The sequence below is a fragment of the Leptonychotes weddellii genome, chromosome 3, assembly GCF_054177405.1.
Source record: "Leptonychotes weddellii isolate Sample4059 chromosome 3, ASM5417740v2, whole genome shotgun sequence".
NCBI classification, from domain to species: domain Eukaryota; kingdom Metazoa; phylum Chordata; class Mammalia; order Carnivora; family Phocidae; genus Leptonychotes; species Leptonychotes weddellii.
In genome coordinates this window covers 86,315,255-86,337,754 of record NC_138371.1, presented here as the reverse complement: position 1 = coordinate 86,337,754, position 22,500 = coordinate 86,315,255, and the positions used below count along the sequence as shown (strand labels likewise).

Here is a 22,500-nt window from a genome sequence, read left to right as displayed (position 1 = left end):
AGTGCATTTGAAATGTCTGTCGGCTTGTTGCAGTACTATAAACACAGAGCTGTTAATAATGGTTATGTAGATTACTGTGATTTGAAAACTAAATCCATAAAACTTACATAGTGAAGAACTAGTAAGTTTTTTTCTTAAATAAAGAACTTTAACACTACATATTTTAACAGTAAACAGGGATTGCTTTTCCTTTAGTGTTCAGAATGACACCATATTCTTAAAACATACTCCTCCCATGAAGTGTGTTTGTGTGTGATGCCGTATTCCTTTTTCAGGTAAATGCAGTCTTCCTTATAGAAATGAACTTACCTGTTGCTCTCTCAGTTCTTTTATATTCTAACAATAAATAAAAAGAAAAGATCACTGACTGTGCATTGTACCTGTATTTATAGCTTATGGTTGTTATCAGGAAGCTCTGTGAGAAAAAAGGGTTAGCCTCCAGGTAAACAAGCTAGTGGAGGTTTTACATTTGTTTGCACATCTCAGTATATTCCTGTTGAGGTCAAGTTTGCACAGTCATCTAACTTCTGAACAAACAATAGACTTTAACTTGTTTAAAATCTGTCATAAACACCAGTAATGTGGCTCCGGTTTATCAGCTAATCTTGAATTTATTCTGTGGTAAATCTTTGAGCTGTTGAGTGTCTTTAGATGGGGTGAATTTTCAACTTTCGTTGAACTGAAAACTGTCTTAATTTTTTCCTCTATGTATATGAATTATTTTTGTTACAAAGCCACTGATATGTGCACAATTGTAATTTTACTCAAGTATGTTGCAGTTGTAAATATTAGAGCGTTTAATCTCGTGCTCTACCTTTATTTAGCGATTACCTAATTTGCCAGTAGCTTTATAATTTTTTTTAAGATAATTGTTCATTATTTTGTCAATGTTATTTGAACTTAGGATACTAGGAGCCTCTTTCTAGGGACTTTGCCTAGCTAGCATGTCCTAACATTTGTTCTTTGTCTTGCATAACGTTAGTAATCTTTGTCATTACATGTAACTTTGTTGCTCTGTATGGCATATTATTGTATCCATAAACATGGTAATTTTGATACAGTTATACTTTTACAGTGGTACATAATCTGAGGACTAGTATAGAATTAAGCTGAGTGCAAGATGAGGGCGGGGAAGGGTTTTGTTCTTGGTAATTTAGATGTGAAACCTCTAAGGAGCTATCATGTGAAACGACATAGGGTGGTCGTGCTACTGTATAATGGGGGATGATAATACCAGGAATTTTAATAAGATTTTGTAAAGAAAATCCAAAAAAGTAGTGAACTTATTTTCAGTATGACATAGAAAACAATGTGAATATTTAAGGTCTGTGACTATACTTAAACTTCACTAAGAATTTGCAGAATTGTTTTGAGATGTGGGAATAAAGGTGATTTTGTTGAATCTTTATTGGTGCTAATGATGGACAGTTTAAAGGTAGCTAGTATATATTGTTATGGGTCAGTACTTATTAGTACTTCCAAAATTAAATTTGAAATGCTATGTATTCACTTTTCACTCTGTAAATGTAATTCTTTACAATGACTTTATTTATTAAAGGGCAGCCAGTTGTAATTTGTACAGGATTGTGTGAGCTATTCAAACTCTTTAACCTCTGAAGAGGTTTATAGGTTCTAAAACCACCATGGGGATGAATATGAAAATCCTTTTAAGTTTCATTTCCATTAAATGAAAACCCCTATTACTCATACTACCATTAATTTGCTTTCCCCATCTCATTTGCATAAAATAGTTCATCAGCCTGGTCCCAATAGGCTCAACCAAAGAAAAAGACTCCAATGAATGGACATTATTATTGAGTCTTCTTGTAAGTAGCCATAAATAAACCAAAATAGTATCATCAAATTTAGGTATGAAATTCCACATGTGCAAAGTACTGTTAAGGTGATTTACATTTTTGATGAGATTTTTTTTTAATATTTGAAATATTAAAAAGCATTATCTTTGAACATCCTTTAAAAGAGTGATTCATTTTTCAGTTGTCTTTTCCCTAGATCATAGTTTTGTTACCTTTATGCAGAAGCACATTGCATAGAAAGGCTTAACTTCTACCTCTTTAAGTAGTTTTCCAGTATTGAGTTGTGCCCCCTAAATATATGCCTTAGCTACTTTAAAATTTAATGTTTTCAGAACCAAAAAGCAGAGTGTTTTTTTCACTGAAACATTCTTGGAAGGCCTGCTGTACCAAACTTTAGCGGTATCCTTTAGGGGTAAGACCTTGCAAAATGTCCCAATTCCCTTTTGTTGTTGAACCTGAAGTTTGTTTCTTAGGTTTGTCTTTGAAAGCAGTCACAGGTGCATCTTGATCTTTCTCTGTGTGTGCAGGTGCATTCTGGTTAGAGTTGTTGAGTCCAGATTTCTACCATGATATATCAGTGGTTTCGTGTGGAATGTCATGAGAGGTGCTTGCATGACTTTGTACCAACAGATTATAATTAGGTAGAATACCTTTCTTTTTCTTTTTTTTTTGGTCTGTCTTCCTTGACCTAAAGAAATGACTGGTCTTCTTCAGAGAACCAAATTTTAAATGCTTTTGTTAGTTACCAGTTGCCTTTCCTAGCATTTTAAGCAAATTTTTTGGTTATATTTGAGAATTTAAATTGCTGGTTTTTATTCCATAACCAACCTTAGAAATAAACCAGTGCATACCTATGCATGACTTGTGTACTGTAGAAGTATCTTGGGTTGATTAGATATGTTAGGGTATTTTGCATTTACTGTGGAAATAGGGAGGATTTGTTTTTTTTTAACATGGTAGTAGCTCTGAAGGAAGACAGTTATATTCTCAAAATATCTCACCATTTCCACATTTTATCTAAACAGTAAGCAGTTGCTTCTTTAGCTACTACTGTGCTTAAATTGCTGGGTGACTTTTAAGATCTCTGCTGAGAAAAATTTGAGAGCTCTTGTGAAGAATCTTTGATTTAGCAATCTTTTGCTCAAGAGGCTTTCTTGGGAGGCAGTAGGGTTCACTAACTGCATTTACCCAGATGAAGGATTAGTGAATCCCACACCCAGGAAACTTGTGTTAACTGAGCTCACAGAATGATACTTGGTAATCTTGTGTGCCTGGATATTTATGGTAGGCTGATTTAGATGGGGATCTTTGCGTTGGAAAACAGTACATTCTGTCTCTGCCCTCCTAGGGTACCAAGTTATGATACCAGTGTATTAATTTGAGAATTCACAATTCCTCTAATACCTGAAATTTGATTGCTGTAAGCCAAATTAGAAGTGCGCTTATTTTGTAAGGGAAGTTTGCCTTTATAGTAGAGATGATCTTGCCAGTGGGTCTGGAATGCTCAGTGTTTTAGGTCTGATTGGCCATGCATCCATTTTTTTTTTTTTAAAGATTTTATTTATTTATTTGACAAGAGAGAGACAGCGAGAGAGGGAATACAAGCAGGGGGAATGGGAGAGGGAGAAGCAGGCTTCCCATGGAGCAGGGAGCCCGATGAGGGGCTCGATCCCAGGACCCTGGGATCATGACCTGAGCCGAAGGCAGATGCTAAAGACTGAGCCACCCAGGCGCCCCCCCCCTTTTTTTTTTAAGATTTTATATGCATCCATTTTTTATTCCACAGTGTCGATTTGGGCACAGCCAGCTTTTGCTTCTGTGACTCCTCTTTTTCTGTTCCGTATAATTTACTAGTATCTATTTTCACCTGACACGTTCTTTAGAATAGGTTGATAAGCAAGATACATTGAAGGTTGTATGGCTAGGAGTAATTGTTTTCATAAAGGTGAGTTCACCCATTCACTGTGATCCTTTAACCCCAGAGGAAATTCTGAGAGCTAATTTCCCTTATTTCTAACTTTTGGGCGGAAGCCTCGCTTAAAACCTGTTTAGTAGTTGTTTGATTTGCCTATTGTTAAGTAATGAATACATTCTTTCTTTTAAGGTGTATTTTTCAAGCAGCTTCACTTGGTTTGAAAAACTTCACCTGTACTCATTTGTTGTCCGCAATGATTGGGATTTTGTTTTCTGAATATGCTCAAAACCCCCAAGGACTATTGAATAGGGTGTTTGCTGATAGAAAATCCAAAACAGGAATGTGTGTGTGGCATAAATTTAGTTAGTTACAGAATTTCAGGACAGTATCTATTACGAGGAATTATTAATAAAATTTGTTTATTGAAAATGTAAATCCAAGGCTGTAACATGTCCTGTTAATGTGAATCAGAAATAACTTTCAGTCCCTGGGAAATAAGGTCTTAATGTTAAGTTTCTCTTTATCTGAATAACTTCATAAATCTTGAAGGAGTGTGGCCTTTGAGTTCATTCAGATTGTATTCTAGTCTCAGACCCACCACTTGGTAGCTGATGTCCTTGTGGTGAATTACTTGACTTTGTGCCTTGATTTCCTTACCTACAAAATGTACCTATTCATAGGGTTGTGAGGTTTAAGGTTTGGGCGATCAGGGAAGGCTATTAAATAGGTGGCATTGATGAGATTCTTGATAGAGGTATGTTTTAGCTATTGGGAGGGAATGATGAAATCCAGTCCAGGTGCCATTAAAGTTGGGTGTGTATTAAACTGCATGCCTACTGTTTCCAGAATTTAAGTTGTTCATTCTAATTCATACTTCGGGATTTTCTTGGTTAAACTGTTGAATCACCTCCCCAAAAAGCAAAGAGGAATTGCAATTATCTGGAAGGGGGGTTATCCATGAAAAAATATTTAATCATAAACTACTTTATTATTGCTGCTCTCTCCAACCCCTTGCCTTCCCCACCGATTTACCTGCACCTTCCCCTTGAAAGAACATTGAAGCCATGCAGTGGCTTTAATAAAATAAAACTAGGATAGAAAAGTTACTTTCTCTAAAATGCATCTTAAGCCTAAATGTAAAATAAATGTTTTGAAATCAATTGAAAGAGAGTTGTCTTAATCTTCTGTTGATAACACCAGTAAGGGCTTGTTGTATTAGCATATAATAAATTGCATGAGTTTTATTTAGGAACATTACAAAGTTTGTCAATTCCACCTTACCAAAGTTAGTAATTCCGTTTTGTAATACATCCTACTCCATTGTTTCTTCCCTCTTTTTTTGCCCTGCTGTTCTCAATTGTACATTTTTGTTTTAGCTCTGCTGTATGAACTGCCTTCTTCCCCCTCCCCAGTACCACCCTCCAAAGCAGTGAAGAGCCTCACAGATGAAAGGGTTTTTCTTTTATTGCCATGAAATTAAGAGCTTTTAGACCTTACAAGTGTCAGGGCATATACCCAAGGTCAGTTTTAGGTTTGAGTTTTGTTTTAGCCTTTCAAGTTATAGTCCATAAGAGCAATTACTCTACAGATGAATTCAGCCATAGTTTTGCACAAGTGTGAAAAGTGATGTCAGTAGGACAAAGTTCTTGAGCTTTTCCTCAGAATTGTTTGCTATTCCAGTTTTGCACTCTTGTTAATTGTAGTGATCACCAGTGGACATACAGACTGCCTACACTGGGTACTTTAATGTTGACAGAATCTCCTGGAAAGCTTTTTTAAAATGCAAGTTTCTACCTTACATAGCGGCTTTAAGCTGAATTAATACTTGCAAGTGCAGCACGTACGAGGAATAAAGATGACCTGGTAGGTGATGGAGGCTTTTGACTGCTCATTGAGCAGATTGTGGTTTTTATCTTGGACCTATTCCTTCCAGTGTAGGCGTCGGACTGCTGTAGTGGTCGTGCTGGAGGAAGTGGATGGTGGAGTCCTGGACACACCAGTCCCATACTCCAGAGCTTGCTCTTTGCCACTCTGGCAGCTGTCCTCACTCCGCCACTGAGAAATGTCTCCCGTGCAAGGACTAAGGTAGGTTCAAGTTAGGGAAGTGCTGTAGAGTTGGAACTGCTCTGGGGAGTCAGATTTCCTTTGGTGGAGCAGACAGGAAGATTCAGTACATAATGAAGTGTACTTGGGAATATAATTAAAAACAAGCATTGTGAGTGGTGAAAAGGGAGCTGTGGCTAAGTGAAAAAGGAAAAGCTTTTCACACCATTAAAGTAACCAAAGTCACTAACTCGACTGGTGGAATTTGTTAATCAGCATCGCAGTGGGGTTTTGTTTGGGTAAAACTTAACAATGTAACTGTATTTATAAACCACACATCTGAGAGGCAGCAGGCTGTAAAGTCACACAAATGACGGACTGTCCTGACTTCCACCTACCAGTAGATGGCCTTGAGAACGTCACTTAGCTCTCAACCCTATCGTTCTTTAACAAAATGAGAAAACCAACCCAAACAACAGAATTAAATGAGGTGCTTTTTTATATTAAGAGCTCAGGAAATGCTAGTCCTTCCCGTGACCACTTAACTGTACTCCCTATCTCCTCTCAGACACTCCTCCCAAAGGAAGATAAAAAGGGAGCAAACATCTGGGCAATGATAAGAGCAGAGTTCCAGCCTGTTAGGTCTTAAACACAAGGAATGACAAAACAAAAGAAAACTCTTAGGACCAAGGGTCACCTACTGAAAACAAAAATTTTGAAGGTTCTGTTCCAAAGTTGTGTTCAGTATTCTATAAAGAGGGTTAGGGTTGTTAGCACCAACTTCATGTGTCCATTGCTATGATACACGTGTGTACAGAATATGCTTTGCTCCCTAGCCTTTCCCATATGTACTTCATTTGCTCCTAAATCAGATAAAACCATCCAGGTTTTAAAGAATGCTTAAGATCCCAACAAACATTTTTTTTTTTTAAAGATTTATTTATTTATTTGAGAGAGCGAGAATGAGAGAGAGTACATGAGAGGGGGGAGGGTCAGAGGGAGAAGCAGCCTCCCCGCTGAGCAGGGAGCCCGATGCGGGACTCGATCCTGGGACTCCAGGGTCATGACCCGAGCCAAAGGCAGTTGCTTAACCAACTGAGCCACCAAGGCGCCCCCCAACTAACATTTTTTAAAAACCACTTTAACAAAATACTTCATTTTGTCAGATTATGCTGATATACAAGTAAATGAGGGACGTAGCTCTTAAATTATCAAATATGAGAAAACTGTACAAATTACAAAGAAGGAAGGTATACCCAGAAAGACGTATCTAAGCATGTCGGCCAAAGTAAAATCTTTTATCTCAGCTTGACTGCATTTCAGTTGCTTCCCAAAAACTTCTGAAGAACCAGCTTGATTTTGACAAAGCCTGACAACTGGTGTTAGAATACATCTGAAGTTAGTTTGTAATTGTGCCACTTTGAAATGATAGCAGCCAGTAAAAAGATTCTATAGAAATAGCTCAAAACAATAGGTGTCAATGAAATTTAGTAGATGAGTGGAATCAGCAGTAGAAACCTTAATTAACAATGCTTCTTCCACAAACTTAAAACAAGGCATTGTAATAATTCTGACAACTTGTCCACTTTTTCTGATGAGGTTTATCAATGTTCTAGAAATGAAGAGTGACCTCAGGGGGTACCTGGGTGACTCGGTTGGGCGTCTGACTCTTGATTTAGGCTCAGGTTATGATCTCAGGATCCTGATGTCGGGCTTTGCACTCAGCCAGGAGTCCGCTTGAGGATTCTTTCTCTCCCTCTGCCCCTCCCCCTGCTTGCTCTATCGCTCTTTCTCTCAAATAAATAAATCCTTTAAAAAAAAAGTGACCTCACTGGGGATGTCCTTCATTCAGGTGAAATGAGCCCTGAAAAAATTTATATGCTGACCCACTCCCCTTGATCAGATCTAGCTTTTGTCCTACTAGCAGGCTTAGGTTTAGCTAGTTCTAGATGTGCCATGACTTAATGCACCCTGCAAATAAGTGAAGTCTTCAAGTCATACTATAAATTACAGGGAAAGCAGCCTGAGGTGTATGGAGCCACCTTGAACAGTACAGCTTCTTGTAGGTGGAAACTTAGGGGACCCTCTGATAATGAAATGCCAAGGCCCTTAGCTCTTCCTGTTAACTTTGAGGCTCCTGTAGTCTGCAAAGTTAAGATTGCTGCCAAAGTAAACAGAATCTAGCATCTCTCTAGTTTTTAATTTCTCACCTTCCTTTCATTTCCTTTCCCAGAAATAAATGTCTTTACCCACCAAGCCAAAACAATTTTTTTTGTTTTTACAATTTAAGTTAAGGACATTAAAATTGATAGGCCAAAACTAAAAGGTAGAATCCTACAAAGGAATAGAGATTGTAATTCTTGGACAGTCCAAAGCTGTAAACACTGGAATAGGTTTTTTGTTGTTACGTTGAAGAAAATGTTCTCATATACATGTGTAACCATGCCTGAAGCTTGAGGAGGCTAATACGTAGCAAACGTACTAGTTAGCGACACTGCAGGATCTGGTTAAATTGGGTTGAGTTGACTCAGTAGTAGGAAAACAAAGGTCCCTTAACCATCATTCCCACAGTGAAGCAATCACAGTGCCTGTAAAGGAACTGGAGAGAAAAGTGGACGTACATTCAGTGACTTCTTATCAAGAAGGAGTGCTTCAGGAGCTGGGTGGCAGAAGGTCGCTCATGCTGGTCCCTAAGAAGGGAAAAACAATTTAGAAACAGCACCCCATTAGTGCCTCCCAACTGGATCTACTTGACTCAAAATGCCAACTTTAAAAATGGAAGTACAGGGGCACTTGGGTGGTTCAGTCGGTTAAGTGACCGACTTGATTTCGGCTCAGGTCATGATCTCAGTCCTGGGATCAAGCCCCACGTCAGACTCGGCACTTAGTGGGAAGTCTGCTTAAAGATTCTCTCTTTCCCTCTCCCTCTCCCTCTGCCCCTCCCCTACCCCTGCTTATGTGCGTGCACCCTCTAAAATAAATATATCTTTAAAAAATTTTAAAATAGGGGCGCCTGGGTGGCTCAGTTGGTTAAGCGACTGCCTTCGGCTCAGGTCATGATCCTGGAGTCCCTGGATCGAGTCCCGCATCGGGCTCCCTGCTCGGCAGGGAGCCTGCTTCTCCCTCTGACCCTCCCCACTCTCATGTGCTCTCTCTCTCATTCTCTCTCTGTCAAATAAATAAATAAAATCTTAAAAAAAAATTTTTAAATAAAAATGGATGTACAATCTTGGCCAAACAGATTTGAGTCCACACTTAAGCCTTTAGCTGTGTGAGCTTAGGTCAGTGACCTAAACTCTTCTCATCAGTAAAATGGGGATAACAATAACACCTAACTCCTTGAGAGAAATAATGTATATACAAGTTTTGAACAGTGTCTGGCACATAGTGATAGTTCAGAAAGTAGTCACTATTATTAAAAACTAGGCCCTACTTTCCCATTGTACTTTTGTTCAGTTTGGGGTGTAATTCATACAGTAAGACCCACACTTGTAGATGTACAATTTAATGCACTTTTAACTAGCATTAAATTTACTTTTAAAACTTAGAGGCACTGGAATCCAGAACTGAAAATCCTTTAAGGGGGTGGCTCAGTTGGTTAAGCATCTGACTCTTGATTTTGGCTCAGGTTATGTTCTCAGGGTCATGAGATCGAGCCCTGTGTTGGGCTCTGCGCTGAGTGAGGAGTCTGGTTGAGATTCTCTCTCTCCCTCTGCCCCTTCCCCCACTCTTTCTCCCTCTCTCTCTCTCTTTCTCAAAATAAATAAAATCTAAGATCTTTTTTTTAAAAAGCCTTTAGGAAGGGGCACCTGGGTGGTTCATTCGGTTAAGCGACCACTTTCAGCTCAGGTCATGATCTCCGAGCCCCATGTTAGGCCCTGCGCTCAGCAGGGAACCTGCTTCTCCCTTGTCCTCTGCCCCTCCCCCCCCCACTTGTGCACTCCCTCTCTCTCTCTCTCTCTCTCTCTCTCTCAAATAAAATCTTTTAAAATATGAAAGATGTAGGGGCACCTGGGTGGCTCAGTCGTTAGGCGTCTGCCTTCGGCTCAGGTCGTGATCCCAGGGTCCTGGGATCGAGCCCCGCATCGGGCTCCCTGCTCAGTGGGAAGCCTGCTTCTCCCTCTCCCACTCCCCCTGCTTGTGTTCCCTCTCTCGCTGTGTCTCTGTCAAATAAATAAATAAAATCTTTAAAAATATATAAAATAAAAAATAAAAGATGTAGACATTTAAATGTGTTTTGGTGATTAATTGAAATAATCCCATTTGGGGCACTCTTGGGTGAGCATAAAGTAATGGGAGACAGTTATACACTTAGTACTATTTTGGTTTAGGTTATTTTTCCTCAAATTAAAATTTTGCCAATAAACAGTGAACAATGAAGCCGTGAACCAGTCAATAGTTATCTGCAATGACCTATTCCAAAGACATTATTTTGCCTAAATTGGCTATCTTTTGATAATTTGGGTGGCAGGGAATGGAGGCAGTGGGGGGATGGGGAGAGGTGCAGGGGATAACTACCAGGATAGCCCAGATGAAAATGGACATAAAGATATAGTGACCATAAATTATTTTGAAATAAAACCTCCATTTTTGGAAGCCCTTTCTCCTGTCTTCAAAATACGCAGAAATCTCTCCTCTCCAAAAATTCTTTCCTTAACATAGCCAAACCCATTGACTTTTGTTTTTTTCCAACATTCATTATCCCAAACCTTACCCTTTGGCCCATTCCTCTCTATAGAAATTGCCCTCGTAAAATTAACCAGGATCCTCTCATTACCAAATGTAATGAGTTCATCCTCCTTGTTATCTCTACAGTAGCATTTGAAGCATTCACTACCCCCTCCTTTCAAAACGATCTCTGCATAGACTTGGAGGAAACTTTTCTTGGTTCTTCTCCGGCCTTGGGACAACTCCCCTCCCTCCCTCCCTCCTTTCCTTCAGCCACGTGCTAGACTTGATGTTATGTCTGTTGTTACTTCTCCCCTGAGCATTTTCAATAAAATTTTCCTCAGCCCTCTTAAGTTGTTCATGACTATAGCTACCAACCTTCGGATTTCTAAAGATGGACCTCCAATCTCATTTGCTTTCCTGAGCTCCAATCCCATAGCTTCGAAAATTTCCTTAAATGGTGGGCCCTCTTCAATTCCCTCCCCTGCTCCTCTTTCACAACTTTCTATTATTTCTTCCATTATCCATACTCAAAACCATGCAGTCCCATCATGCCCCATCACCAAGTCCTGATTCACCTTCCTCTGGAATGTTTTGGAACCCTTCTCTTTATAGTCCCACTGCTTCCACCACCATCCAAGTCCAAGCTGTGGATTCTTGCTTGGCCTTCTAGTCTCAAGCAGCTCCGTGTGAAGTCCTTCGATGCACTGCCATCCGACTTGCTTTCCCAAAGGCCAGTTTATTTACAGCATGATCTGCCCCAAATTCTTTACAGTCCCCTGCTCTTCGCTGCCTATTGCAACAAAGCTAACTGCCTTGGCCTGACTTCCCAGAACTTTCTTTTTGTTCTAAGATTTTATTTATTTGACAGAGAGAGCACAAGCAGGGGGAGCCACAGGCAGAGGGAGAAGCAGGCTCCCCGCTGAGCAGGGAGCCCGACGTGGGGCTCGATCCCAGTACCCTGGGATCATGACCTGAGCCAAAGGCAGATGCTTAACCCACTGAGCCACCCAGGCACCCCTTCCCAGATTTTCAACCTGCCCGTAGGAGTACCCCCACTCACACATCCTATTGCTCCCCAAAGTTCATTTCTAAACTATTCAGTCCTTGTTCTGGTCAACACCTAGTCATCTGTACTTCTGAATCTTTAGCAGTGCCTCCCCCCGACTTTATTTCTGACTATCCACACCTCCAAGGAATATCGTCATAAGGCAAGATTCTAGAGTCCTTAGGGTCTTTGCCATAGAATTTCAAGAGGTAATTTTATGCTTGTATATGATGCTAATTAGGTCAGATGTATTAGTATTCTCCCAAACATTTAATAACTATGGAGCCCTAATTATGTGCCCCATACTCTGCTAAGCAATTTACATTAACTCTCACAACAACCCTATTAATTTATCATTAATGGTATGAGTTGTGTATCGCTTAGTTCATGAAGCAATGTTTCAAAAGGAGAGCCATAAAAAAGATTTCACCCTTTCTCTTTAAAGCTCTGTGTGTGTGTGTGTGTGTGTATGAATAATGACAACTCAAAAGAAAAATGAAAATAGCATGTAGTTTCTGTGGATCAATAATAGATAATCGTTCAATTCAGAACAGAGCAACTATAGTAGTCTTAAGAGCTAAGCCAATTCCAAAACTAGTACTGGTTCATATGATGTTTCTAACACCTTTATGTCTCTCGTGGGAGGTTTTTTGCGGGGAACAAGGGGCAGCTCTGTGCCTGGGGCTCTGTCCACAAAATTCACACTGGAACGCCTATGGTGTCTACATCTGAGGATGCCCAGAACTGGAGCATGGAGTATGTGTTCCTGCCTCGTCCTGAGCAATCCCCTGAAATCAACCAGGACACTGGTACACATGATGGCAAAGAGAGACAGAGTCTGAAAGAGAGAGGCACATTGGTCAGCAGGCAGGGAGAACTGTGGGTTTTGAGATTCATTAAGAAAGAAAAAAATGAACCCATTCCGGGAATTGGAGTTTGCCATGTATGCTTGCTTAAAGCTGGAGCACTAGAATTTTTCATCGAGGAAAAAGAATGCACACTTCTTTGAAAGCAAGACCGCCTTCCTCGTCCTGCATGTACAACTAAATGTTGAGCCTCACTAGGTGTGGATAGAGGCCAGGCGGGTGGGCTCTGGCACCCCACCCTACACTTCAGCTCTCCCTCACCATATACATACACACATACACACATACTTTAACCAGAGCCATCTCTCTGCTCTTATGTTTTATTCTTTGAATTAAAATTTCGTATGAGGGGTGCCTGGTGGCTCAGTTAGTTAAGATTCTGACTCTTGATCGCAGCTCAGGTCTTGATCTCAGGGTTGTGAGTTCAAACCCCACACTGGGCTCCATGCTAGGCATGAAGTCTATTTTAAAAAAAAAAAAGCAAAGAAATTCATATGAGCAGAGAGTGCCTGGCTAAGAAAAGTTTGAAAACCACACAAGTGGGTAATCTCTAAGGTCCCTTCTAACATTTTACCCAACATTTTATTCCATAGATACTAGGGAGCATCAGAACAGGAAAAAACAGACAACTTTCTGCTACTTTTCTGCTTCCCCAATTATTCCCCACACTTGATGCATGAAATGCTTCAATTAGAGATTTGTTCCTTTGGCTCCAAGGCTCAAATGTTTCCCCTCATTTTGGATGCCAGCGTCTCTGGGGGGACCGACACATTAAATCTGTCAGTCATCAATCAGTCAATTCATATCAATCCCTCAATATGAATGACTTTCTCACATACTTTCCTAAGAGCCGGTTTTAGGAAGGAGGTGGGAACACCGGTTCCTTGAGAGGAAAGGCAGCTCAGGAAAGGGGAACCTAAGCACAGGTGATATCATTGCACCATGACCAGTCCCTCGGAAGACGTCCCACTCATAAATAAGTAGATCTTTAGCAATGTTCACACACCCATCGATTTGTCTGTCCCTGATAAGACATTTAATTGAGACACTTGCTACTTGAGGCATTACCCTCCCTACCCCGATACAATGAGGAGCACAATCACCCAATGTGGTTAATCATGATTCCTTTCAGTACAAAATCACTCCCTGCTTGATTTTTTTGTGGGCCATAAGCTGCAGGGGAAATGTCAGCAATCTTGGACTCCCTACGGATTTCTCCTCCGCCTGTGTTCAGTTTCTTACCTGGTTAGGCACACGCGCACAAAGTCCACTGCGTTTTCCGAGAAGTGTTCTGGTAACGGAGGCATCAGCCCTCGGTGTGCTCCAATGTAAAACATGGCTGCCATCCTGTCCATTGAAGCCAGTGGAGGCTTCCCTGTGGCCATCTCAAACACGGTGCAGCCAATGCTCCAGATGTCTGACTTCCTTCCGTAGCCAGACTCATTGATGACTTCCGGGGCCATCCAATATGGAGTCCCATGCATGGACTTGAGCATGTCACTGTGGGTGCCATTTAAGCCAGCCCAGGCCAAACGCTTGGCACAGCCAAAGTCAATTAGCTTTATTATTCCGGTTGGCATAAGCATGACATTATTTCCTTTGATATCTCGATGCACCACACAGTTCTCATGGAGATAAGCAACACCTTGCAGAATTTGTCTTGTATATTTACAGAACACCATCTCAGGCAATGGCCCAAAACGGTTTATAATACTAGAGATTGAGCCACCAGGGACAAACTCCATGAAAATGTTTACAATATTCTCTTCCAAGCATGTCCCCAAATAGGCCACAATGTTGACATGTTTCAGTGCTTTGAGCAAATCTACTTCTTCCTGCAGTTTCCGGTATTCTTTTTCGGTAGCTAATTTATCAGAAGTATCCAAAGCCACCTGTTTTACAGCTATTAGCTGTCCTTGGCTAGTAAGACCACAATATACCTAGAAGCAAACCTTATTATTAAATTTAAATTATATAACCTGTTCACAAAATGCCTCAGGTGACGCTCGTCTTTCCCTTCTCCTCCCAAACCCTTGTCTTCTTCTAAGTTGACACATCCCTACCTAAATGCAAAGTACCTCAGCAAATTCAATGTTTCAGTGAGGCCAAAATGGGGATGAGTAGCATGATGAATGGATATCATATTGGCTTGGAGTCAAGTGGCCTGGATTGGTTAGAATCCTGGCCTCACCATTCCCCGGGTATGTAACTTTGGGTAAGTTGTATAATCTTTCTGACTTCAGTTTTTCTCATCTATAAAATGGAGGTGATAATTCTTACCTCACAGATATCTACATGACTACATTGGGAAAACTCCTCACCAAATAAGTGAAACGCCTATTTCAGTGCTAAAGCTCTAAGGAGAGAGAGGAACGCAGGTCCTGGGGTAATTTGGCAGTGACCCCATCATGTGTCTTCAGTGGTTTCATGTCTTTCCAGCTTCTTGCTGATATGTCCCCAGCTGAAAAATATCCTGTCTTATCTGGGGATCGGTCTTCTTTTTACCAATCTATGTAAATACCATCTAATGTGCTAGGAATTTAGATGGTCTCTGATGCAATTCAAAAACTGTAAGGAACATTTTTTTGTTTTTGCCACTCAACAATGGTTCTCCCAACTTCTGGTAACATCCTGAGCTGTTGAACCGTGAGACATCTCTCCCACTGGACTTGGACCCAGGAGAATGAGAGGTTAGAAATACATTGGCCATTGCCCCACCACATAGACCCTGAGAATGAGACCTATTAGGAGACATACAGAGAGGCCAGACCCTAGTGACATTGTTTGACCCCTGAAATCAGCTATGTCCAGAGCCACACCTATTCCAGACCTTTCAGTTACATGAACCAGTGAACATCCTTTCCCCCAGGCCAGTTTGGGTTGGGTTTCCTATTACTTCCAATTGAAAAAGTTCCAAGTCAAAGAGTTTACAGCGTGGGGAGGGCACGAGAGGATTAGGAAGGAAAGGGTGGGTCAAGGAGGAGTGGGGATTTGGGGTTTCATCATGTTTCCCATTTAACTTACTGTACCATAGGCTCCCTTCCCAAGGATCTCGCCCTTTGTCCACAGGATACATTCTTCATACTTTGAACTATTTTCAGAAAATGTCTTCTTTTCATTTGAGTTGAGAAATTTCTCCTCCTTGTTGAATATCCTAAACCCACTACTACACCTCTGGGACAATGAGACAAAAGGAAAAGTCACCATTAAACTCTGAGTCATTGGGATGGAGAAGATGGCTGGAAAGTAGAGTCTTCCTTTCTTCTAACTCGGGACCAACTAGAGAAAGCCAAATATGCACCCCTAATTAGTCATATAGGATGCTGCTTGTTAGCCCACCTCCAGTCTCCCCCTGCCAAGAGCCGCCAATCAGAGCATACTGAAAGCTGCCCTTCTCTCCCTCCAAGGTTTCCCACTCCTCTGCCTGCCTTTGAGTTTCTGCCAAACACAAGTGTTAGTGGCTGACTCTTGCTAGAGCAAGCTCTGAATAGCTTTTGTCTGTTCTTCAGTTATTTCCACGACACAAACATACACTCAAACACACACATATATGCATAAGCCTATATATATACACACATTCCTACACAAATACACACACACACACTCTCTCTTCCTCACGCACAGCCACAACACTGAAGTGTGGTCAAGACCAGCTGCAATAGAATGACGATCCTTGTCCTCTAGACCCTTGCTCCTCCAAGGAGAATCTGCAGACAGGTGAATCAACATCACATGGGAGCTTGTTAGACATGCAGAATCTCGGGTCCCAGACATACTGAACCAGTGTTTACATTTTAACATGATCCCCAAGTGATTTGCATTCACAGTAAGCTTTGAGAAGCCCTGCTCTAGAAGTCAGGGAACAAGAATCTCTGTAGAACTTAGACCATGTTTTCCAACTGGTTGATCAGGGCCAAAAATGCTTTGTTTTGATCTCCTCCACAAGTTCTTAAAAATAAATGATGGTGACGCAGATGCATGGTGAAGGCCATTATGATCAAGACTGCCTTGCAAGTGTACCTTCCTCAGGAATGAAAAGGCCATCTGGGTACCTCCTCCCCATCCTTTCATGTTTCTATCCAAACTAAACTTAAGGACTGCTTGGGAAAGAAAAGGCTGCAAAAAGTCAGTTTTGACTCCACCATTACAGGATGGGGTTACGGGCTGCTGATATTTACTAGCTTGTTAGCTTTGCTTAAATTTAAAATGGCAGAGTGGTGGGGCGCCTTGGTGGCTTAATCGGTGGAGCGATCGACTCTTGGTTTTGGCTCAGGTTATGATCTCATGGGTCATGATCTCTTGACATCAAGCCCCAAGTCAGACTCTGGGCTCAGCAGGGAGTCTGCTTAAAGATTCTCTCCCTCTGCCCCACCCCCTGCACGCATGTGCATGTGCATGCGCTCGCACGCTCTCTCTCTCTCTCTCTCTCGATCTCAAATAAATCTTTAAAAAAAATTAAAATGGCAGAGTGGTAGACTCATCTCAGACACAAAGGTGTGCACACACATATCCCCGTTTCTTACCCAAGCCTGGAGGCCTCCCTGAATCACTACCTACCCCCAACAGAAACCAAATTCACCATGAGGGCAGAGCTGGTGTTTCAGGACAAGGAATAATCTCACTCTGCAGTGATAAGAGTGTGGGCTGGAAGCAGAATGCCTGGTCCCACCACTCACTGACTATGTTAACTTTCTAAGCCTCAATTTTCTCATCTTCCAGATGGGGACTTGTTATGTCATAGAGTGTTATGAAGCATATAAAGAAGACAATGTAACATATCTCGCTCCTACATGGTAAGTTCTCAATAAACCTAGCTATGATATCACTATTTGCCTTGTGTATACTTTGATCAACTGACTAAAATAATTGTTCCTGATCCTGAGATAGTGTGATATAGCCTGAGTCAGTGCTCAATAAATATTTCAGCTAAACCTACCATTTCTGTCTTTAAAATTTGAGTAGAACACGAGGCTCATGTAATTCAGTGAGAATTGAAACAGACAAAACAAAACCCAATGGATCTGTTGATATTCTTCTTCCCCACTCCTACTCCCATGCCAAACAATTTTTTTTTAATTTTTCATGATTGTTGCTTATTTTCCTTGAGAGCAATGGCTAAATCTTGTACCCCATCATGTCTCTAGTTCTTAGCCCAGTGCCAGAAACACAGTAGGCACCAATAATATTTCTGTGTTAAAGTTTTCATATTTCATGTCTTCATATCTGTTTTGGAATTAGCTGGTGAGCTACTTGTGCATTTCCTTCTATCTCACATACACCTAGAGCAGTGTTTTACCCATGATTATCCCTCCGCTATTTGTTGATGGAAAACATCTTCACTGAATAAAATATTGACCTACTTTAAATAAATAGTTTTGCTATATTAATGTACCTAAAGTGATGTCATTGCAGTGTCAGGCTAGCTGAATTCCAGAAGTAAGGCGGTGTAATGAAAACATCTTAGCCTGTTGGCGAGGATGTGGAGAAAGGGGACCTCCTGCACTGTTGGTGAGAATGCAAGCTGGTGCAGCCACTCTGGAAAACGGTATGGAGGTTCCTCAAAAAGTTGAAAATAGAGCTACCCTATGACCCAGCAATTGCACTACTGGGTATTTACCCCAAAGATACAAATGTAGGGATCCGAAGAGGTACGTGCACCCCAATGTTTATAGCAGCAATGTCCACAATAGCCAAACTATGGAAAGAGCCTAGATGTCCATCAACAGATGAATGGAGGATGTGGTACACACACACACACACACACACACACACACACACACACACACACAATATGGAATATTATGCAGCCATCAAAAATATGAAATCTTGTCATTTGCAACGATGTGGATGGAACTAGAGGGTATTATGCTAAGAGAAGTCAATCAGAGAAAGACAAGTATCATATGATCTCACTGATATGAGGAATTTGAGAAACAAAACAATGGATCATAGGGGAAGGGAGGGGAAAATCAAACAAGACAAAACCAGAGAGGGAGACAAACCATAAGAGACTCTTAATCTCAGGAAACAAACTGAGGGTTGCTGGAGTGGAGGGGGTGGGAGGGATGGGGTGGCTGGGTGATGGACATTGGGGAGGGTATGTACTATGGTGAGTGCTGTGAATTGTGTAAGACTGATGAATCACAGACCTGTACCCCTGAAACAAATAATACATTATATGTTAATTTAAAATTAATTAATTAATTAATTAAAAAAGAAAAAGGAAACATCTTAGCCTGACAGTCAGGGGATCTGGATTCCAAACTTGCAACCAAATAGTGAGACCTTGACAAAACTACTGAGTTGTTTAGGATTTCTGATTCCTCATTTGAAAATAAGGAGTTTGAACCAGACTCTGAGGACCCTTCCTGCCTCAATGAATCACTGATTCTAATTATACCAACCTGTATTTTAACATTTGTCGTCTCTCCGCCCAATTCTGGCGTGGTTTTTCCTCTCCTACTGAAGACAGGATTTAGGTTTTCAGGATCTGTTTCATTTGCCATTATTTGATAAGAGGTGTTATCTCTCTCATCAAGAGCTAATAGTTCTGCAGCTAGGCATCCTAATAGTTCATCTGTCAATTCTTCATTCTTCACAGAATCTAGAATTTCTTGCGAAATTGAATTTGCATCATTTAAAGTTTGTCCAAATGTGTGATATGTAATTGACTCATTAGCTAAACTATCATGATCCAAAGAATGTGCCCAATGTTGATATGCTTGGGAAGATGCACTCTGTTGTTTCTCTTGGAAAGAGAAACTCGTAGGTGTTTCAGACTTATCTAAAACACTTTCGAACCCTATATCGTTAGTCAAAATTTGGTTGGCATTTATTTTACCAAGAGATGCTGTATTCTGCTTTTCTTGCAGTACATGCTTATTGGAATCCTTCTCACTGGGCACTGCCCAGCTATTTTCTGAAAGAACAAATGGGGTCTGGTGATGTAGTTCTTCAAGTTTATGCAGATCTCTGAGGCTCGTGGCAAGTATTTGATTGTTAGAAATGTCTCCTTCATTAGCAGACTCTTCCACAGAGACTTCTTCAACAGTGGACAAACCTGTAACAGAAAGGAATCCATTCTGTGCAGTGGACTGCTTCTGAAGCAGAGCCAAGTTCATGGGCTGACCTTCATCACTGGAAGAGAGAAAGTCATTTCCTGAAGACTTTATCTGCCACTCTGGATCTGAAATATCATCACCATTTTCAATGTCTTGTAAGTTGCTACCTACGGCCTTGTAACCCTTTTCTTTAGAAATTAAACTTTTGCCCTTTTGTTTAATGCCAAGCGAAGGCTTTGCAGGTTTAATGTGTGGTCTTTTCTGAGAAAATCTTGTTCTGCTATTGCTGCTTCTCTCACTGTGTGACGATCGACATTTATTGGTAATACATCTGCCAGACGGAGCTGAGCATATCTCTCGGTAATATTTGTGCTCCTGATGTTCAGCCTCTCTCGTGTGACAATAAACAGGAGTCCCAAACATTTCATAGATTCCAGGCCCATTAGCAGTTGAATTGATTTCTTTGAACATGTCACTATACTTAAGATCTAAATAATTTAGTTTTGGCTCTGTTGGTTGAGCAGAGAGAGGAACAGGAGACTTCTTCATTCCTGGATTCTTACAGATGCAAGGAAAAGATTGCTTTTTAGGTTTCAGAGCCCGGTAAGTTGATTGCTTCTTTTCTACCTGTGGCATTCTCCTTTGAAACTTGGGTGACTGCCGAAGTCTGGGGTCAACAAGCCCCAAAGCAGGGAAAACTTGAGTTTTTTTGCTGGTTTTATGCATGGTAGGCTTAATGGAACCCTCAATGGAAATCATGAAATTCTGGGGTGTCCTGTTACTGGTCTTGGTCTTTGACTCCAACTTATTTCTGTGGGTTTTCATCTTATGCCCGTCGTTTTCTTGGTGTGCAAGTATGTTGAAGCTATTGTTGTTTTGAAGAGTGCCCTTTCTTTTTTGGAGGCTCAGTTTGGCTATTGCCGGTTCCTTGGGAGGTCCATGTCCAGGGAAAGTGATGTGGATAAGAGGCACCATTGCATTCATTTCTGGTTTGGTGGCCTCTGCTCCTGATATTTTTATGTTTGTCTCCATGCCTCTATGACCTTGTGGGAGCTCTTCAGTAGAGCCATCAGGGACTACAATGGACAAACTTTTAAGTACCGTACACTCTTCTAAAATATGATTTGGCTCAACTGCTTCACCTTTCTGTACTGAAGAACTTTTGGAATCAGCCTGATCATTTCTAGTCTCTTCATCCTGCCTTAGAATTATTTCTGAATGCTGGGCTTCTTGGAACTTGATTGGCATGGTACATCCAACTTCACAGTCTTGTTTACAGTTTCTGGCTACTGAACCCTCTTTCTTTCCTGATGAAAGATGTTGAGAATTCTCTTCTTCTGCTTTTCGAATTTCACGACCAATGCAGTCAAGATCCACTTCCCGATTTGTAGGAAAATTGCTCTCCTCACAATTTCCAGAGGATCCCAAAGATTGTCCCTTTTCAAAGTCAGAGACTGCAATTTTGTCGCTTCCTTCTGTTTCCTTGGATTTCCTGTTCTCCTCCATCTCCATGTGTTGTCTCTGATGGCTAGCCTTCCAAAACGAGCACATGTTTCTGGACCAAATGGAGCTATCAGAGGACCTGAGAGTCTGACCCACAAACACCTTAAACGGAGCTTCCTGCTGCTTGTGTGATGGTCTAAACTCCTCAGATCGACTTCCGGGCTCTGAGAGCTTAGGTACAAAGGATATGAAGTTCAGAATATTTCTTTCTCTCTCTTTTGGATCATTGTGATTTGGGGGGATTGTATGAACACCAGGTTTCATGGACAAAAGTGACAATGGTGGCAGAGGGAACTAAAAGAAAAGAGAAAAGGCTAATGAACGCAGAAACGTACATGCATATCATATCAAGTGGTTTAAGGTAATCCAGCGAGATTATCTTTTTTTATTTAAATTCAATTAGCCAGCACATAGTACATCATTAGTTTCAGATGTAGTGTTCAACAATTCATCAGTTGCGTATAACACTCAGTGCTCATCACCACCTGCCCTCCTTAATGCCCATCACCCAGTTACCCAATCTCCCCATCCATTCCAGATGGATTCTAAGATTTGATTTAGGGAGGCCTTTACAAGGCTATCCTAGAGATCCCAATTTTATTTATCTATTTTTTTAAGATTTTATTTATTTATTTGTCAGAGACAGAGAGAGAGCACAAGCGGAGGAGTGGCAGGCAGAGGGAGAAGCAGGCTCCCCGCTGAGCAAGGAGCCCGATGTGGGACTCGATCCCAGTATCCTGGGATCATGACCTGAGCCAAAGGCAGACGCTTAACCAACTGAGCCACCCAGGTGTCCACTAGAGATCCCAATTTTAAAAACTAAAAGCTCACGCCTGGGATTTTTGGTAAAACAATACTTCTAAAAACCAAGATTGTTGGGGGTGCCTGGTTGGTTCAGTCAGTGGAGTAGGTGACTCCTGATCTCGGGGCGGTGAGTTCAAACCCCATGTTGGGTGTACAGATTACTTAAAAATAAGATCTTTTTAAAAAAATAAATAAATAAAAAATAAAAACCAAGATTGGTATAGCTATAAAGATTCATGTTTATGTATTTATAATAAAATAAGGGCTCTATAATGTAAACGTTAAATTGTTTTAAAATATTTGTTTATTTTAGGGAGGGAGAGAGAGTGTGTGAGTGGGGAGAGAGGCAAAGAGAGAGAGGGGGAGAGAAATAGATGCCCCGCTGATTGTGGAGCCCGATGTGCAGCTCGATCCAAGGAGCCTGAGATCATGACCTGAGCAGAAATCAAGAGTCCCACACTTAACCAACTGAGCCACTCAGGCGCCCCAGGTAAACATTAAAATTTTAAGATGAGAAATTTTATTTCTCTTCTCTTTTCCTTTTCCTTTCTGTAGAATCGATATAAGATTTTTTTTTTTTTTTTAAAGACTTTATTTATTGGGTGCCTGGGTGGCTCAGTTGGTTAAGCGACTGCCTTTGGCTCAGGTCATGATCCTGGAGTCCCTGGATCGGGCTCCCTGCACGGCGGGGAGTCTGCTTCTCCCTCTGACCCTCCCCCCTCTCATGTGCTCTCTCTCATTCTCTCTCTCTCAAATAAATAAATAAAATCTTTAA

General features: G+C 41.0%; 2 protein-coding genes across 4 annotated transcripts in view; one reads left to right on the top strand and one right to left on the bottom strand.

Moving 5' to 3' along the window:
- CCNT2 (cyclin T2) overlaps window positions 1-4,898 on the top strand; it is a 42,854-nt gene extending 37,956 nt beyond the window's left edge. For all 3 annotated transcript variants that reach the window (XM_006737746.3, XM_006737745.3, XM_081814564.1), the window contains one exon: window positions 1-4,898. This exon is cut by the window's left edge. The gene's annotated coding sequence lies outside the window, so the exon portion shown is untranslated.
- Window positions 4,899-5,191: 293 nt separating this feature from the next.
- The window catches only part of MAP3K19 (mitogen-activated protein kinase kinase kinase 19), a 33,340-nt gene continuing 16,031 nt past the window's right edge, over window positions 5,192-22,500 (bottom strand). Inside the window, exons 4-7 of the mRNA XM_081815488.1 lie at window positions 18,762-21,215; window positions 15,382-15,531; window positions 13,600-14,297; window positions 5,192-8,465 (exon numbers count right to left, since the gene is read on the bottom strand). Coding sequence (XP_081671614.1) covers window positions 8,399-8,465; window positions 13,600-14,297; window positions 15,382-15,531; window positions 18,762-21,215 — 3,369 coding nt within the window. The 3' untranslated portion in view covers window positions 5,192-8,398. The remainder of the gene's footprint in view (window positions 8,466-13,599; window positions 14,298-15,381; window positions 15,532-18,761; window positions 21,216-22,500) is intronic.